At 46.1% G+C, this 19,232-nt stretch overlaps 1 protein-coding gene across 1 annotated transcript; it reads left to right on the top strand.

Moving 5' to 3' along the window:
• The first annotated feature begins 475 nt into the window (after positions 1-475).
• Positions 476-18,708, top strand: GMCL1 (germ cell-less 1, spermatogenesis associated). Its single transcript, XM_034070477.1, has 14 exons — positions 476-677; positions 812-935; positions 2,717-2,813; positions 3,810-3,907; positions 4,390-4,502; positions 5,171-5,236; positions 5,410-5,494; positions 5,618-5,708; positions 6,160-6,300; positions 10,164-10,233; positions 14,918-14,993; positions 15,853-15,998; positions 16,204-16,291; positions 17,426-18,708. The coding sequence occupies exons 1-14, from the start codon at positions 523-525 to the stop codon at positions 17,516-17,518; spliced, it is 1,443 nt and encodes a 480-aa protein (XP_033926368.1). The 5' UTR covers positions 476-522; the 3' UTR covers positions 17,519-18,708.
• The last annotated feature ends 524 nt before the right edge of the window (positions 18,709-19,232 follow it).

Here is a 19,232-nt window from a genome sequence, read left to right as displayed (position 1 = left end):
GCTTGGGTCACAACCATCCCATGGAACGCTCCAGGCTTGGGGAATTGTGGCTGGGAACGGCTCATGGGGAAGGAGCTGGGGGTGCTGATGGAGCTGAGCATGAGCAGCTTGTGCCCAGGCAGCCCCCAGCATCCTGGCCTGGATCAGCACCAGTGCAGCAGCAGGGCCAGGGCAGGGATTGTGCCCCTGTGCTGGGCACTGGGGAGGCTGCACCTGGAATCCTGTGCTCAGCTCTGGGCCCCTCACTGCAAGAGAGACCTTGAGGGGCTGGAGCGGGGCCAGAGAAGGGAACGGAGCTGGAGCAGGGCCTGGAGCACAAGAGATGGGGAAGGGGATGCTCCAACAGGGATCAGGGATGCCCTGAGCACCGCTGGACCCGGGGATCCCGAGGCTCGCTCTCGGCTCCGCCCCCCGCTCTTAGCTCCGCCCCCCGCTCTCGGCCCCGCCCCGCGCAGGCGCAGAGCCGCGGCGGCCGCCAACGGCCGCAGTGGAGGCTCCGTTGCTCCTCGGTGGGCCTCGGCCATGGGCTCGCTGCTGAGCCGGGGCCTACAGCGGCACCGGGAGCTGCTCCCGGCCGAGGACAGCGGCGGCCGCGGCAGCAAGAGGGGCCACGGGGACAGCGACAACGACAGCGATAGTGACAGTGGGGACGAGTGGCTCCACAGCGGCCGCCGCAGGTCGGGGTTTGGTGGGGGGACCGGAGGTAGCGGCCTCTGAGGGGGCTGCGGGCCTCGGGCAGGGCCTGGAGGAGGATCAGGGCCGTGTTGGGTGCTTTGTGCTCGGTGGTGGTGATGGGTCCGTGTTTGTGCAGGAAGAAGTTCAAAAGCACGTCTGAGTACATTTACCTGACGCTGTTTCTGAACGGGGAGAACAGCGATGTCAAAATCCGGGCCCTGGGAGAGGAGTGGAGCTTGCACAAGATATATCTGTGCCAGGTAAGCGGCCTCACCGCGGCAGGAGCTGCATAGAATGATGTCTGGTGGGTGTTAAGTGTGATTTGAGGTGGTTTTGTTCCTTTATATATTACCTGACCGGAGGATGGAGCCAGGAGGGGCTGGGCTCTGCTCCCAAGAAACAAGGGATGGGACAAGAGGCACCGGCCTCAAGCTGCACCAGGGCAGGTTTAGATGGAGCTGAGGAACAATTCCTTGCCCAGAGGGTGCTCAGGCATTGGAACAGGCTGCCCAGGGCAGGGCTGCAGTGTTCACACCCCCTCAGTGCCATGGGTTGGTGGTGGCCTTGGCAGTGCTGGGAATGGTTGGGCTTGATCTTAAGGCTCTTTTCCAGCCTGGTTGATTCCGTTATGTGTAGAACTTTAGAAAGGGCATTTGTGTGTAGGCAAAGGTTGAGCAGGGGCAGGCAGCGCTGGAGGTAACAGTGTTTGCCCAGGGGCCAGCTGCAGACACAGCTTTAGGGGTCTTTAATTGCCTTTAGTTGTGCTTTTGCCTCTCCCCAACAAGGGGAAGGTGTTAGTGGTTGGACAGCCTTGCCTTGTGCAGCGTAATGTAAGTCAGGTTGCTGTTTCCACTTGTGTCTGGCATTGAAATGATGTGAGCACAGTGGGAATGTCTTTGGGGGTTAAATAGCTCTGTGTGAGTTACTCCTAAGGAAGTGATGGCTCCTCTTGGTCTGAATGTTTCGGTGTTCCTCATCTCCCAGTTGCTGCATTGAGTTTGCTCAATGATGGTAAGCATTTGCTGCTCTGCCTGTTGATGGCAGGTCAACAGATCCTGGATTCCACATTTCTGGAGCAGGTCCTCCAGAAATGGAGGATTTCCTTTTAACTGATGCTCTTCAGTAAAATGATAATTCCTCATGAAACTGAGGGGTTGCTCTATGTGGCAAAGCTAATGCAGCCTCATGGGGGTTCATTGGTAAGGTGGATAAGGCCCTGGCTTTGAGAGTAGGTTTGACTGTCACAGGTAGGGGATATCCTGAAGGTACAGAAGGATTTCCATCATCAGGTAAAATCAAAGTTGGATTGCATGTGACTTGCAGCCCTGAGGTGAAATGCTGAGGGAAGAGGTCAGGGAAGGTGGTGCTGTACAAAAAGGCTTTATTGATCCCTCAGGTGAAGTTTGATGGGTGATAGCATCTCATAATGGGCACATCTGCTGCTGAGAAGGAGAATCATGACTCCTAGTAGAACAGTATGTTTCACTTCACTTGGTTGGAAACTGGCTAATTCTAGCTTTATGTACCTTACCCTGTAGAGTAAAAGAGCTCTCAACATCAGTACTGCATGTGTATGAGTCCTTGGTATGAGACTACAACCTTGTACCTTAGTTTGTCTTGCATGGTTTTCTTTCTACCCCCCAATACCCAAACTGGCATTCCCTAATGCCTGCAGGATTTGTTGTCCACCAGTAACATTAAGGACTTAGTTCTTGGACTAATTATATCCTTAATGGTGGTGTGATTTGAAGGAAAAGAGCTTATGTGGCTTTTCTGGCCCTTTAAAGCTCTTTACTTACTGTGATTACAGACATGGGAGTCCAAATCTTCTATGCACGTTTTCACATTCAGAAACGGAGCAAACACAATTCATCCTTTCTCAAGCATGTCAGAATGTTTGAGCTTGTGGAAAGTTCCCTTAGTGCATTTTAAATGTGCCTAAAGTTAAATATTAACCATTTTTCATTCCTTGTGCTGTTTTTAACAGCTTTAATTGGAATGAAATCTCTTACTTAAGTTCTTCTCTCATCTTCCCTCGTAGTCAGGCTACTTTTCCAGCATGTTCAGTGGATCTTGGAAAGAATCCAGCATGAACACCATAGAACTGGAGATTCCTGACCAAAATATTGATGTAGAAGGTGAGTGGGAACCTTTTATTCAAAGAAAACTCTGAAGCTAGAGGTTAAGTTGAACCTGGCAAAAATAACTGCAAATACAGGCTTTATTTTTTAAGGATAACTTTGAAACTGGTGAATAAGAACCTTGGGAGAATGAGTGCTGTGCTCATTCAGGTTTGAGCTGAACTGGGGTCACCAACAGAGTTGAATTCATTTCTGTACCTCCAACTGGGAGGAGCAACCACTTGTTCTGTTGTTTTGGCATCAGTGCCCTTGAGATCAGCTCTTGTGGAGACCCAGGTTTGAGGGTGAATCCTATCTTCCTCTCTCTGGTCCTGAAAAGCTCAATCAGGGCGAGCTGATGGAACGTTTTGCTGTGGTTCCAGCCACCATGGGGCAAAGAAGTGTTTTTCAGAGGAGTAGCAAAGAAATTTATGACAGCATAGGAATGTCTCAATGTTCTGCTAGTGACTGGTTTCAGGGAAGGATGACGAGGTTTAACTTCTTTTTATTAGTTTTACTGCTCTCTTCATTGCTTCATGATGTGACTTTGTGGCTGGTTTAAGATGACTATTTTGTTTAAGTAGTGAAAGGACAGGACAAGGGGAATGGCTTTAAGCTGACAGAGGGGATGCTGAAATGTTCTTCCCTGTGAGGGTGCTGAGGTGCTGGCACAGGGTGCCCAGAGAAGCTGTGGCTGCCCCATCCCTGGCAGTGTTCAAGGCCAGGTTGGACACAGGGGCTTGGAGCAAGCTGCTCCAGTGGAAGGTGTTGGAACTGGATGATCTTAAGGTCCTTTCCAACCCAAACCAGGCTGGCATTCTGGATTTAATTGGTTAACACCAGGTTTGTTTTCTGTTTCATGTGTGTTTGGGCTGGTAAAGACTCACTTTATATCCAGAGCAAATAAGATTGTAGAGAATGGGTGCACACAAGTGCTCTGGTTACATTTAAGGATTCTTTTAGTTAACCTGTGCTCAATGTCCTACCTTTGTTTGATGCTTGTGCTCTTTTCAGCTCTACAGGTGGCTTTTGGCTCACTGTACAGAGATGAAGTGTTAATAAAACCCAGTCAAGTAGTTGCAGTTTCAGCAGCAGCCTGCATGCTACAGCTGGTGAGTGATAAATATGCAGCATTTTAATGCTTGTTTCAGGTAAACAGTTGATAATGCACTTGGATGTGTGTACTGCTTCACCCAGAGAAATGAATCATCTTTTCAGACCAAGCAGGGGAAAAACCCCAAACATAATGCAGTGGTTTGATTACAAATGCTGGGACAAAGATGCTGTTGTAATATTAAGTGCTGCTCTGGGAATCATATCTAGCAGTAGATTAGAACGTGTTTTAACAGCTCATTTGTTCTGCCCTGAAGGTGTTCACTAAGCTTGTCTTTCACATGATGTATTCTTGAGAAAAATCTCTATTTCTGAGGAATGTTGGTGTGGTATTTTGGGTACTGGTCAGTGTAACGCATGTGACTTTGGTAACTGTTGAGGCACCAAACTCACCACTGTTGAGGGAATCTGTATGAACTGCCCAATCTTTGACACTTCCCGTTGGGAAATGTAAACTTTGCCTTGTTTTCTCTCCCTGCAGGATGGCTTAATCCAACAATGTGGTGAAACAATGAAGGAAACCATTAATGCCAACACGGTGTGTGGTTATTATAAGGCAGCGGAGATGTACGGCTTGGACTATGTGAAGAAAAAGTAAGGCTTGATTCCTCCAAGCTGCTTTGGCCATTGCTATTTTCAAGTGTGAATTTACAATCAGGAGGTTAACACCAAGTTCATTGTTATTGGTTTAAAGCTCTCTGACTTGGGCTCTGCTTGTCCTATTTGGTTTTCCAGTTTCTACTAGCATCAATAACCTTAAAATTGGTGTAGATGAGCATAGATGGATTGGCTTTCGCTGTGAATACCTGGATTACTGAAGTATATTAGGCTTCAGTGTAACAATGAAATAATGCTTCTGATCATTGACTGTTCTATCACAAAGCTGCAGAACCTAAGCTTAGCTTTATTTAAATAGGGTGGATAATTACACACTGGGGAACAGAATGCTGTGGTCAGTCTTAACTGCTTCCTTCTGCTGTGAATTCCTATGTTCTTGGAGCATTTTGTGGCATCTAATAGACTTTGAAATTAGCTTTCATTCCACCCTGAGAGAAACTAAATGCAACTTTGAGAGTTTTAGAAAAAGCTGGAAAAATTGATAGTAAACTTCATGGGTTTTACATACTTCATCATGTTTTTATGCCCTCCTGCCTGGGGATTATGTGGTACATAACCAGGCTGCGTGAGCCTGAGCAGCTATTGCAGGAATGTTGACATATGTAATTAAAAATGCAGGTCCTAACTCCTTCTTTTTAATGTAGGTGCCTTGAATGGCTCTTGAATAACATGATGATTCACCAGAGCGTGGAACTCTTCAAAGGAATCAGGTATTGAGGCTTCAGTTAACTTCCAGTCATGAAGTACAACTCCTTCCAAAGTATACAGCTCACTACAAATAACTTCTTAGGTCGTTGCTTGTCACCTACTTGCTTGCTTGGTTTTGTCTAGATTGTCTCATAGAACTCTTAACGATTGTATGATCTTATTTGCTTGCTTTCAGCATAAACCTCATGAAACAGCTGATCAGCTCTTCAAACCTCTTTGTAATGCAGGTGGAGATGGATGTGTACACCATGCTCAAAAAGGTACTGTGCAAAGTGTCAGAGTCTTTGTAGGAATGAATGCATGATGAAAATGTCCCTTTAATACCACATGTTCCTTACCTGAGAACTTCAATCCACTCACTAGAGGCTGTTTGTTTTACCTAGTGGATGTTCCTTCAGCTCGTGCCTTCTTGGAATGGGTCTCTGAAGCATCTCTTAGGCGAAGCTGATGCCTGGTTTGCTGAGCGTAGGAAAGGTAGGAGTAATTGGCATGGCCTTGGATTGGAGAAGATGTGGGTTAGGAGTGAAATACATCTTCCTCCACTTGCAGGCTTTCTCTGTTTTCTCTGCCCTGCCAGCATTGCCCAGCATCAGATTCTCAACAGCAATAGCTTTTTAACTGCTGTGTCCCCATGGGTTCACGTGAGCAGAGATAGTCACTGGTTTTGCTTTGTTGCTCTTGCTGTTGTTCCATTAGGTTAACCTTTCGTTGCCTTCTCACTAGAAGGCACTAATGGAATTCCAAAAGGGAAAAGTTTGCTTTAACATGGCTGAAAGGATTTGGATGCAAGTGGTTTCATCATTTCAGCTGCAGAAGCTGGTTTGCCTGCCCATAATAACTTTCTCTGATCAATGGCTTAAGACTCAATCTCAAATACAAATAGGGTGTGGAAAACAAACTGTAATACAGGTGCTGTGTCTTGCAGATTTTGACAGTGACATTGCATTCCTGGAATCAGAAGAGGGGAATCAGTTCCTGCCGGTGTTCACACACTTGAGGTTACAGCATATCATCAGTGACTTGGCATCAGCCAGAATTCTTGAGAGAGATTCCCTCATACCCTCAGGTGAGTGAATGCTGGGCACTGGGGAGGCTGCACCTGGAATCCTGTGCTCAGCTCTGGGCCCCTCACTGCAACAGAGACCTTGAGGGGCTGGAGCAGGGCCAGAGAAGGGAACGGAGCTGGAGCAGGGCCTGGAGCACAAGAGATGGGGAACAGCTGAGGGACCTGGGGGGTTCAGATGGAGAAGGCTCAGGGGGGATCTGATGGCTCTCTCCAAGTGCCTGACAGGAGGATGGAGCCAGGAGGGGCTGGGCTCTGCTCCCAAGGAACAAGGGATGGGACAAGAGGAAACGGCCTCAAGCTGCACCAGGGCAGGTTTAGATGGAGCTGAAGAACAATTCCTTGCCCAGAGGTGCTCAGGCATTGGAACAGGCTGCCCAGGGCAGGGCTGCAGGCACTGGCCCTGCAAGTGTTCACACCCCCTCAGTGCCATGGGTTAGTGGTGGCCTTGGCAGTGCTGGGAATGGTTGGACTTGATCGTAAACATCTTTTCCAACTTACAGGAGCCTATAAATGTCATTTCACTCTGTTATAGATTACTGCTATTAACATCATATTATCACTGAACAATAAAAGGCCCCATTCTCAGCTGGCTGCTGATGTCTGAGTTCACAGAGCAGCTTTGTTCTCTGCTCAGAAGCTGTGTAAGCCCAGCTGCTGAGAGATGAGTAAGTCTGGAAGTGAGTTACCAGTTTGGGCTCTCACTTGAAAATGTTTTCCCTCTGTCATTCATGTCTTCTATCATGGCAACCTGCCCTTTTTTCTCTTTCTGTTTTGGGGTTTCTGTGGGTTTGGGGTTTTTCCCCTCCTATCCCCTGAGTTAGCCATGCTCCTTGTAACAGGGTTTGGACTTCTCATGTTCTGCCTTTGAATATGGTTCCTGATATCCTTGCTCCATGTTTCCCTCTGTTCATTTCTCCTATATCATAGTTGAATCTTAGCACTGAATTTTGCATCTTAACCCTGATAGGTTTTGTTCCTGGTTCTGATGTACTTTGGTTGACTTTAAGCACATCTGTCTGCACTATAACTGTCCATTCACCTGTGTCTCAGTGATGTCTCCTTATAGATGCAATTCCCAAGTGTCAACTAAGACTGCTTTTATTAGCTCTTTATCATTCTTGACATCTGTGTTCTTGTCCATACTTGTAGTCTTGGAGTGTCCCTTTGGCCATCCATTAATACTTAACCTATCTTTGAGTTCCACTGCTGTCTCCCTGTAAAATGAAAATGGTTTTCCTTCATCTCATACTGGCTTTCTCCTTCATGCTGCCATGGATGTCAACACGATGGTGATACAATGCCAAACCAGACTTGTCAGGTGTTTCTTGTGAAGCTTGCTCAAGTTGTTAGATGCTGTTGAAACACTTTCCTTACCATTAAGGTAATGCAGTGAGCATCACAGATTTGCCTTTCTTGTACTGCTGTATCCTGTCTCTGCTGGAAAGAATGGTTTAGTTGCTCTTTGGAGATGAATGAATAACCTAGAGCAGCTCTTTCTCACACTTTGAAGCTGAATTATAGCTCTTGATGATGGGGATAAGATCCTTTCCTCACTAGAAATCTGTCTCCTGAGTGAAAGGGAAAATTTTCTGCTGCTTAAATGTACTGCGTTTCCCTGCTCTGGTTTAAATTAATACCTTAACGGATGGAGAAGAGGCTCTTCTGCACTAGTTCTGACGCAGTGAAGTACAAAGGAGCTGGGTTATTCTATGTTCGAAATGTCTATTGAGATGCATTCTCTGAACAGTAGGTGGAGGCCGAGCATTGGACACCGCATCCAGCCCGGGTGCAGTGTGTGCGAGCAGCCTGCTCCGTTATTGCCAGTAGATGGGGCAGGTTTTGACCTCAGACAAGTGATAGCATTTGAGATGACACCTATAAATCCCGGCAGAACAGATCTGATTTTTGCTATGTGGTATTTTATATGCTTAAGTGATGTATCAACTAAATACAATCCACCTTATTGAAGATTTATATTGGTACAGATCATAATCAAAGTGCAAATGCATCTTCATTCTGTAAGAAACCAGAAGATAACTTGGTGGGCACGACTCTTAGATCCTAATTTACTGATGACACAGGAGAATTGTGGATTATTTCCTGTTGAGGAGGAAATCATGTTGAATAGTTGAAGGAAATGGTGTCATTATTAATTGCTTTTATACCCTGTATGTACACAGGACCTGCAGGAGGCAACTGAAGGACTTGTTTGAATAGGAAAGATGTAAGAGACAGAAATGTGTCTGTCTGAAAGCCAAGAGTGCGTTGTTCTGTTTTACTTGGTAACTTCTCAGTGTTTCCTAAGCAGTGTTTTCTCTCTTACTGTTTGCAAGTTGAATTATGCTGCACAAAATAGAACTAGAGAAGATGCATAACCTCCATTCTCTACTCTTTACCTGTGTAGTTTTCCTTAATTCATTTTTGTACTTGTGCTTCGGTTAATTCCCATTTTGGCCCTATTGCAGTCTGAATCTTAGCTCTAGAGTTAGCTGTCAAGTTTGCATCTGGGTCTTCTAAGACAATCTCACTTCTCCCTTCTATTGTATTCATCAACAACCTCTTGTTTTCATGGGAACTGTGGTTCTCACTGTTCCTCTCATCCACTCCTCCATAGAGTTTGTTCTGGAACGTGACCTTGCATACTTGCCCCTTGCTTGACCAAGAAGAACTTGCTGTGCTTTTGGTTGCCTGTCATCCCTTTTGTGTAACTGACTTTAAGTTATGAGGTTTTGTTCTGTTTCATCTCTTGCTTGCAACTGTTACATTAATACAGCCAATAAAATCTTGATGGTGCTGTCAGAGGAAGTTGTGATTTATCTTTATTCCTGGTAGGAGACAGTTTCTGTTTGTTTCTACCATATCCATTATAAATCACTGTTTCCTTTTTCTTTGATTCTGTTTTCTTCTTGTTTAATTCATGCAGAATTCTGCTGAGGATTCAGAAAACAGCCTCTTTTCCCAGGGGCTTTTAACAAGCTCCTTGGCTTAATGGAACTTTGCTGACCAAGAAGATGTGTTGGGCTGCATCACTTCTGGCAACCGTGGATGCTTGATCAGATGAATACAGTGCTGAGTTATTTAGTGTTAGCTGTTTGTATGTTGTATCACAGAATCATAGACTCAGGTTGGAAAAGAGCTTTAAGCTCATCAAGTTCAGCTGTTCCCCAGCACTGCCAAAGCCACCACTAATCCATGGCACTGAGGGCCTCGTCTACACAGTTCCTTGGGAGCAGAGCCCAGCCCCTCCTGGCTCCATCCTCCTGCAGGCACTTGGAGGGAGCCATCAGGTCCCCCCTGAGCCTTCTCTTCTCCATCTGAACCCCCCAGCTCCCTCAGCCCTTCCCCATCTCTTGTGCTCCAGGCCCTGCTCCAGCTCCATTCCCTTCTCTGGCCCCGCTCCAGCCCCTCAAGGTCTCTCTTGCAGTGAGGGTCCCAGAGCTGAGCACAGGATTCAGGTGCAGCCTCCCCAGTGCCCAGCACAGGGGCACAGTCCCTGCCCTGGCCCTGCTGCCGCACTGGTGCTGATCCAGGCCAGGATGCTGGGGGCTGCCTGGGCACAAGCTGCTCATGCTCAGCTCCATCAGCACCCCCAGCTCCTTCCCCATGAGCAGCTTTTCAGCTGTTCTTCCCCAGGCTTGGAGGGGCTGTTGTGACCCAAGCACAGGACCTGGCTTTTTGCCTTGTTGAACCTCATACCAATGACACACGTGTGTTACCAGCTGGTGGGTTTGTACTGGTGAATAAGTGTAAGCTTATTATTTCAATGTAACTTTATTTCTCCATTTAACTGTTCATGAATGTCCCATTCCCAGCTCCAGAGACGACACCAACCTTATTTATCCTGTTATTGTTTTTAATTTTAGAATGGCTGTCCCCTGTTTACAAACAGCTGTGGTTTGCCATGCTCAGAGTAGAACAAGAGAATGATATTGGGTAGGTATATTACAGGCTTTCCTTTATTTCTTTCTTTCTTAAATTAGAAACCTTCCTCTCCTATCCAATCTGACATGCTTAACTTCTGGAGATTAAGAAGAGCAGGGGAAAAGGGACTTCAGTGGCTTTAAACTGTTGCTCTCTGTGGAGCTGTTCCCTTGGGCTGGCTGATCTCCTTCCTTTTAATAGGAGAACTCTGGAAAACTTGAGTAATGCAACCAGAGGTAAATGCTGGGAGGGATCTTCTGTGTTTTCTTTCATGTTGGTTAATGCTTTTCACTGCTACATTGCCTTGAAACACATGTGAAAGCTGTGAAGCAGTACTTCAGCCTTCCATGTTAAGGATGACTTTAGAAGTACTGCAGACAGAGAAACCTCTTCTCTCCTGCTGCCTTCCTCCCTGGGCTGGGTGGACAAGAGGTTGTGGTGCAATGTAACTGTACTGGTGTAGAAGGTAATGTGTCATTTTTGGTTTAGGCAGCGTAACTCCACACTAACCTTTGTCCTGCCTCTCCCAGGCAGTGAGCAAGGGCCCAGCACCCAGCAGGGCTTGGCACCCTGGGACCTCTTTGCCTTGTTCCCATCCAATACCACAGCCTTTTGCCCAGCCAGTGTTTCAGTTTGGTACCACTCTCCACTGTCAGTGCCTCCAGCTTGTCCCAGCCACTGCATCCTTCTCCACTGCTAAGATGCTGTTCTCTCTGTAATCCTCCTAGGTTACACCCCATCTTTCCTCCTTCCTAAACCACATACTGCACCGTGGTGGCATTGCCTTGCCATTGAGGAAAATTCCATGGTGGTATTGCCATGAAGGAAAATTCCATGGTGGCATTGCCATTAAGGAGTTTCCATGGCAGCTGTCAGCACACATGTGTCAGTTCTGTGTCCTTTCACAGATGTGCCTGGAGCTGTGCTTTGTGTAACACCCTCACTGGTGTCTGTGTGTGTAAATGTGAGCCTGTGCCCCCCAGAAGTGGCCGTGGCTTGGGCAGCAAGGCATGGTGATTATGTTACATGAGTGCTTGTGACCACAAACTGTTTGCCTTCCTTCTGCTTCATTTCTGTGCCTTGCATTGAGCCAGGTCCCGTGATCTCTTACCAAATACTGAAACTATGGCGAGATGCAGCTGGGGAGAGTGTTTCCTGCCTTTGTCTTCTCTTCCTAGTTCTTAGTGTGCTTTGTGGAGGAGGAACCTCACCTCAGGAAGCTGCAGAATGTTTGTTACCTTGCAAAAACCCAATAAATCAACGTCTTTATGATCTGCAGCACTTCTGTTAGCCCAGCATTTACTGCTCTGAAGGTCACAGGATGGTTTGGGTTGGAAGGGAGCTTAAAGGTCATCCAATCCCAACCCCTTGCCACAGGCAGGGACCCCTTCCACTGGAGCAGCTGCTCCAAGCCCCTGTGTCCAACCTGGCCTTGAGCACTGCCAGGGATGGGGCAGCCACAGCTTCTCTGGGCACCCTGTGCCAGCGCCTCAGCACCCTCACAGGGAACAGCTTCTGCCTAAGAGCTCAGCTCAGTCTCCCCTCAGGCAGGTTCAAGCCATTCCCCTTGGCCTGTCCCTACAGGCCCTTGTCCCAAGCCCCTCTCCAGCTTTCCTGCAGCCCCTTTAGGCACTGGAGCTGCTCTCAGGTCTCCCCTTAAGGAGCCTTCTCTTGTCCAGGCTGCCACTTGTGTTGCAAGTGATTCTCTGGACCTGCTCCAGCACCTCAGTATCCCTCTCATAGTGAGGGGTCCAGAAAAGGAGTTATCATCCTTCCAGCTCCTAAAGATCCATGTCGGGTGGTCACAACTTGTTTCTGGTACTATTGTTCTCTTGGGAAGACTTTGCTTGTAATGCTGTTGTTGATGGATGCAGCAGGAGGCTATTGGACATTGTGTGTTATTCCTAGCTCATTTGGGAACCACAGTTAACATGGAAATGAGCATTAGCATGATCATCAAAGTTGCTTTTGCTTGTCCAGTTTTCTCTTTTGGGGTTTTCTTTAAGACAGCTAAATCTGAAAATACCAGCTAGAGAAGGTTGTACTTAACAATAGACTGCCTTTGCCCCAAACCTCTTATTCTGGCCTTCATTGCCAAGGGCTTTCCTCAGTAGCAAGGCTACCAAGTGGGAGGGATATAGTGTTTCTTCTCGGTATGTCTTTGCTTCTGACTTCAGTAGTTTGCAGACTTACTGGTTCAAGGTGACATGCAGGTTACTGTTTGTTTAACAGTCCGTAATGGGTTGTCTTGGGACATGGTGTTCTCTGGAGTTGCATGGGAGGTGGTGGGGATGCAGGCACCTGTGTGTGTGTAGCACTTCCCTGTAGCTATGTCCAGCTCAGCTCTAATGTTGCTGGTCCATAGCATGCAGTCTCTTACTGATGATGTTCTTGGAGGTCCTGAGATCCCTTCTCTGTGTTGTGCTGGCAAGCTGCAGTGCCACCCTGCAGCAGGATGCTGCTGGTTCCTCACTTGTGTCTTAGAAGGGAAGGCTCGAACTGTTCCATTGTATTAAAGCAAATACTTTGGGCATTTGACCAACCTGTGGCTGGAAGAAATGAGGTTTTATTAGACCATGCTGTTAGCCAGATCTGCTGCCCTATCTCTTGCATTTACTGCCTCTGTTGATTATCTTAACACATTTTTCCTCTTGGAGATAAGGCTGCAGACTTGGTAACCTGAACAGAACATGAAGTCTGGCACCCAGCAAGCTGGAGTAAGCTCTGTTCTCACATCCCACCCTGGTGCACAGCATCATTGTACCTGCTTGTTCTAGGACTGCCAACAGGGAAATCTGCTTTGCTTTGAAATGTGCAATGTGGTTTCCTCTTTGATAACTGTAGAGAGGAAAAGCAAACGTTTCTCTTCTCCTTCGTGTAGTTTGCATTTAAAAGGACTAAGCATTTCATAGCTCTTTGGAATCTGAGGTTTTGGCTTTGGGCTGCAGCTGCTCAAGGTTTACTCCATGTGCTGAAGTGGATCTGCCTTTTTTCATTACTAAACATCTGTACCAGATGCCAGACGGATCATTCAAGTCCATGACTGATTCTGTAATAGTCATTTTGGCAGTGTTGAAGAGTGGAATAGAATCACTTGCCTGTTCACTAAGCATATGGTAGGCCAGTGGAAGTGGTTAGAGCTGGAAATCCTGTATCTTCTGAGGCTTCTCAAGGGATTGAATGAAGGGAATACTGCTTTCTGGCTGAGCACTACCTACTGATGCTTGTGAAAGTTGGGACTGAACCGAAATGTCACCATTTATCACCATTGCTTCATTTAGGCTACATAACCAGTTCAGCTAGAAGATGTGGAAGGAGCAGACAGGAGGTTTTGGGATGAATTTGGTTAGCATGATTAGCTGATTTGCTTAACTTCATACAATCCTTCGTCTTCCAGGATTGGTTTGTACAGAAACAGGGGGTGAAAAGGCTCCAGACTGAGTCTGTGAAAGCTGTAGCTACAAGTGTGGTTTGGGTACAGCAGGAAGAGAAGAGCTGCTGCTCCTTCTTCTGTAGCTCGAAGTGTATTGTTTCATATTGCAGGTTTGTAGTTTAATGTGGGGGGATGTTGCCTTTCATTGTGATTTACAATGCTCAGTTTAAGTGTTCATCCTCAGTGTAACATGAAGGCTTTCTGGCAGTAGTTGCTTCTTTGGTTGCTGATGTAATCCTGTCTGAAGTGAAGTGAGCAACTGGAAAACTGGGGCTGATTTGACTTACACTGGCTCTGCAAGGGTTTGCTACACCTTGAAGTGCCGCTGGCAACGTGGGTGAAACAAGCTCATGTTGATAGAGGATGACAGAATCAAGAGGCTTATGGCACTTTGTGATCCTTGGGTGTAAACTTGGTTTAGACAAGTTGTATAACCAGGTACTTGAGAAATCATCTGGTGTCTCTGTGAGTGCTGCTTCATGCTGCTGTTCTGCATCGGTTCCTTGGCTGCAGCACTCTTATGTCTGCACCTAGTAACTGTGAGGTACAAACTGTACCTACTGCATTTAAAAAGGACTTAGTTTAGGGCTTGGATTATGTATTTCATTGCAACAGCTATTGTTTTCTTATCTGGAAGGGTTCTTCTGTGAAACTCCTGCCTCTCACAGCTGAGAGAGTTGGGGTTATTCAGCATGGAGGAGAAGACTCCAGGAAAACCATGCTGTGGCCTTTCAGTTCTGAAAAGGAAAAGATGGGAAAAGACCTTTTTGTTGTGACAGGACGAGGGGTGATGGTTTTAAACTAAAAGAGGGGGATTCAGGCTGCATGTGAAGAAGAAATCCTTTCCAATGAAGGTGGTAAAACACTGGCACAGGTTGCCCTAGAGGTGGTGGATGCCCCATCCCTGCAGGCATCTAAGACCAGGCTGGGTGTGATTCTGCACACCCTGATGTAGTTGAAGATGTCCCTGCTCATTGCAGGCAGTTGGTTGAGCTTCAAAGGTCCCTTCCAACCCAAACTCTTCTATGATTCTCCCTGAGGTGTCACAACCTGGTTTATGGGGCAGTTTTATAGAGCAATTGGGTGTTCATGGGACAATTTGGCTTGGAAGGGATCCTGACAGGTTGCCTGGTCTAACCTCTGCTCAAAGAGGGATCGGTTGTGTGGTCAGACCAGTTTGCTCCGGTCTCTTCACCTTTCCCACATTGAAATTCCATCCAAAGCTGTTCAGGTGTCCTTAAAGATGCCCTTTTCTTTTTGTAGGCCTCGAGAAATAAATAAAGAGGAGCTGGAAGGAAGCAGCATGAGGTGTGGTCGAAAGCTGGCCGAGGATGGTGATGTAAGTGTGGCACGTGGCTAACTGAGCCCCACTGACGCGGCTTGGACATGTTGGGTATTTACAAAACATGTTGCTCTTAATTGTCAAACTGCATCAAAAAGATGTGGTGGAGGTGATACGTGCAAGAAATGAGTTTGTTCTCCCTCAAAGGATGCAAGCACTCTGCTGTCTTTGTGATGAATAAGGAATTAGTGGTTTAATTGTGCTCTTCGGCTGCAAGCAAGGCCATGTTTGGGGGAAAGTTTAGGGTGTGAAAGGAGGCAATGGAGCCATGACTTGTCATTTGAGACTTGTAAAATACAGAGTTCAAATGTAGCTCTTAACCCTGATGAAAAAGACATTTTTAGCTGGAAAATGAAGTTTTCTAGATAAAAATGTGTCATAGTCACAGCCAGAAGCCCTGTGTGTTCCATATCCATATATATGTGCCTTTAGGTGATAGGGCCTGTGAAAAACCCCAGTTTTTTTCACTACTGAAGTTGCTTAACCTAAGGATTTTGTACTCCAAGGGGTGCTTTAGGCATGAATAAGACCTGTAGTTAAGTGCTGCTCAGAAATCATAGAAGAGTAGAATGGGTTGGGTTGGAAGGGACCTTAAAGCCCATCCAGTTCCAACCCCCTGCCAGGGGCAGGGACCCCTTCCACTATAGCAGCTTGCTCCAAGCCTCTGTGTCCAACCTGGCCTTGAACACTGCCAGGGATGGAGCAGCCACAGCTTCTCTGGGCACCCTGTGCCAGCACCTCAGCACCCTCACAGGGAAGAGCTTGTGCCTAAGATCTGTTGGAGAAGTGGTGCTTATCATTTGTGTTGTGGCCAATACTCAGAGTTGTTTGGGTTTCTTTCCCTTCATGTCTCCAGTACTGCTGGCGCTGGACTGGGTTCAACTTTGGCTTTGACCTCCTTGTAACTTACACAAATAATTGCATCACCTTTAAACGGAACACCCTGAGTCAGCCATGCAGTGGATCCGTCAGCCTGCAGCCTCGGAGAAGGATAGCCTTCAGGTAAGCAGTAGCCAAGAAGCAGACCCTGTGTGTATGCCACAATGTCTCAACCATAACGAAGTTTTCCATCTGTGCTTGCAGTTTTGAGGCCCCCAAGTCAGTTAGGGTTTAAAATGTTATTCTGTCTCCTTAGGAGAAGCTGTTGGTGCTGGAAAAACTTAAGTTATGGCAAACTTCAGTAATTTACCTGCTGTTACATCCCTAGGTTACATCTCGCCTCTTTCGACAGCACCGGAAGAGTTACTCGCAGTATAACAACAGGGTATCAGATCCTAAGCTTTGAGAAGGACCAGGTATGTTTGTGCATTTTTGGAGCTGTTGAACTTGAACTGTGGAGTCCAAAGCATGACAAAAATGCTGAGAAGTCCACGAGGCTTTTGAAGAGCTGTTGTTTATGTGGAGTTTCAGGTTTCCTTTTATAGGGAGTGGATATGAAGCTGATGTGTGAAGTGTAACTAGAGTAGGATAGCATGGGTTTCATTAGTGTTGCTAATAATGATAGTCCCATGTTGCTGCTGAAGCTGTCTGCTGCCAGTGTAGTGTTCTGCTGCACTATTCCTTGCTTTCCCAGACAGAGTAATATGCCCATCAGACTCCTGCTTACATAGAGGTGCATTTGGAGTTTGAGGACTCTCTTGTATTGGAAGCTGAAGAGTTAAGAGTGTCTGCATATTGTTCAATCTGGCATTTATTAATTAATTAATTACTATTATTAAAATGAGATGAAAGCCTGCTGTGTCAGCATTATTCTCAAGCCAAAACAGCACTTTAGGAAGAAAATTAACTCTATCCCAGCCAAAAACAGGACAAAGCCTCAGAGAAGAGTTTTCTGAAGAGAGCTTGCCCTTTTCTACCCATTGGTGACAGCAGAATTCTATAAGAGATGTGAAAGACTCAATCATCAAGTCTCTTAAATCCTCATCAGCAGTGGTAAATAGATCATGAGTGCATAGAAAACTTCTCCTCGAAGCTTTATCTTACACTGGGGATGGCACGCACAGTTTTGCTGCCCCAAACCCAGTTTCTAGGGTAAAACCCAGTATTTCCTACCAAAAAGCTATAACTTGCTTTAAGGTACACCCTGCTCTGGGTTGCCTGGGTGGTTAAACCTCTGGAAACTGATAAGAGGCAGAGAAGTCTCCAGTGTGCTTGAAGGGAAAGTTTGCTCAGCTATTTTATATGCTTCTTATCTTTGGTGCAGCACTGGGTCAGAGGGTTATAAGCATGTTGAGTGTATCTTATCAGTGTTAATAACATAAGATACCTGCTGAAGGTGAATTACTGTCTTGGGTGATATGTTTATCTTCTTTTTAGTATGCAGCTAATTAAAATATATGGAATATTTTCATCAACCTGGTTTTCTTTTTGAGGTACTTCTCTCTATGAGCATCGCTTACTGTGCACATTCCCCTGTGTTTGCTTTGCAGGAGGAGGTAGTGATGTATTTGGACAGTAGACTCCTGATCTTCCCAGTCTATATCTGCTGTAACTTCATGTACACATCATCAGAGAAGCAGTGAGGCACTGCCAAATCATTTGGGAGACCTCTTTGGTGGAATCCAATAGCACTTCTGTAACTCTGCATGCCTGCTTCCCATTAAACGCCCTGCTGACGCACAGAGCTTGGCACCAACAAAGGCCTTACACTGTGGCAAAGATACATGGCCTTAGTATCCTCCTATGCACCTCTGAAGAGAAGAGCAGAGATTAAAAAGGACCAAAACTAGTTCTCACATTCTTTTTTATTTATTTCTCTTCTGCATCTTCAAACAGGAGCCATTCCAGGTTTAAGGAATGTTACACTTCAGGCAAAAACTGAGCCAAATTGGAAATAGGGAATTTGTGTGAATGTCATCTTATAAACTGACCTGTTAAATCCTGAGCTCGCATCGTAGGATGTGTAGGTTTTGTTACCATGTTTTGGGGGCATTTAATACCAGATCCATGTTACTTTTGTGCTCCTCTTCCATTAGGGTCAGCTACATCTGTCTAAATGTTGCCTGTACCTTCTGTTAGTTATTTAACTGTAGAGATTCTCAGACCCTGGTTTGAAGCCTTTATTGCCTCTCATCCACGTATATTTTTCTTGTTCTTGGGTTTCTTTTTAACATTGCAGTGTATATTTTATGATTTTAGCATGTGAATTTGCTGTTAAGGGTGTTCATAAGTGAATTATTTGTTTTCCATCTACTGGAAACACTCTAATGTACCAAGCAGCATTTGAGGCTCAAACAGCAGCTTACTCTACTCACCCGAACCAAATACCAGTGTTTAAACGTTGCTTTTTGTGACTTGTTTTAACTGTTCTGTTGGGATTACACCCTGGTTTAGCTCAGGAACCTGTGACCTTTGAGTGCCTTGGAGTTGTAAGTGTTAACCCAAACCTCACTTCACTTGAGCATGGTCACAGCATCCAAAGGAAGAGCTGGGAACAAGGGATTCCTTCTGGGGGTTGATGGATGAGTCAAGTGTAAGAGGTACACTGCATCCTTGCTTTGTATGTGTTATGTTTCTCTGTTGCAGTTTCGAATTCCTATCAACAGGATTTTTGGATTCAAAGGGAGAATTTTACCTCTTTAGTAGGCTATTATTATTTTTTTTAATGTCAGAAAAGGAGAAACCCATTTGTACTTTTATAACAAGGATAAAAACGTGTTAGGCAAGATGGAAAAATAAGGCAACTTCTCAATAAAGGATTTCATGGAATGCTCCCCTGTGTCTACCCTTTTGTGCCATGAATAGCTTTTCCTATTGGATTCAGCCCTCGGGTGCACCTCTGTATAATCTTTTCTTGTGTCTGACTTCAGAAGCAGGAAACAAAAGGATTTTAAGGCATTCACCTGCTGCAAGCATCAAACTTGGTACTTAGATTAGTAAGCAGTTTCCTTGGTTTTAACTAGAAATGCCAAGTCTTGGGTTGAGTGGAGAGGAGTTTGTGCTGCTGGTTAATGGCAGAACTGGTACCTAAAACCCAGGTTGGTTTTAAACAACTCTCTGGTTTTTATGTAATATAAAGGTTGACATTTAAGCTTTGGTGGTGGGTTGTGCTCCACAGGGCTCCTGCTTTGTGCACAGGGCTCAGCACCACCCGTTTTGGTCCACATCCTGAGCTGGCTTTTTCACTCTGCTGGTTCCCAGGGACAAGGCATTGCTGTGTGAACACATCTGCCCTGCAGCTGGGGAACCACCACCCTGCAGGGGGGTGAGGATGTGGAATGTGGAGCAAGAGCTTCC

The sequence above is a fragment of the Melopsittacus undulatus genome, chromosome 18, assembly GCF_012275295.1.
Source record: "Melopsittacus undulatus isolate bMelUnd1 chromosome 18, bMelUnd1.mat.Z, whole genome shotgun sequence".
In the NCBI taxonomy this organism is placed as follows: Eukaryota; Metazoa; Chordata; class Aves; order Psittaciformes; family Psittaculidae; genus Melopsittacus; species Melopsittacus undulatus.
This window is presented reverse-complemented; position numbering and strand designations above follow the sequence as displayed.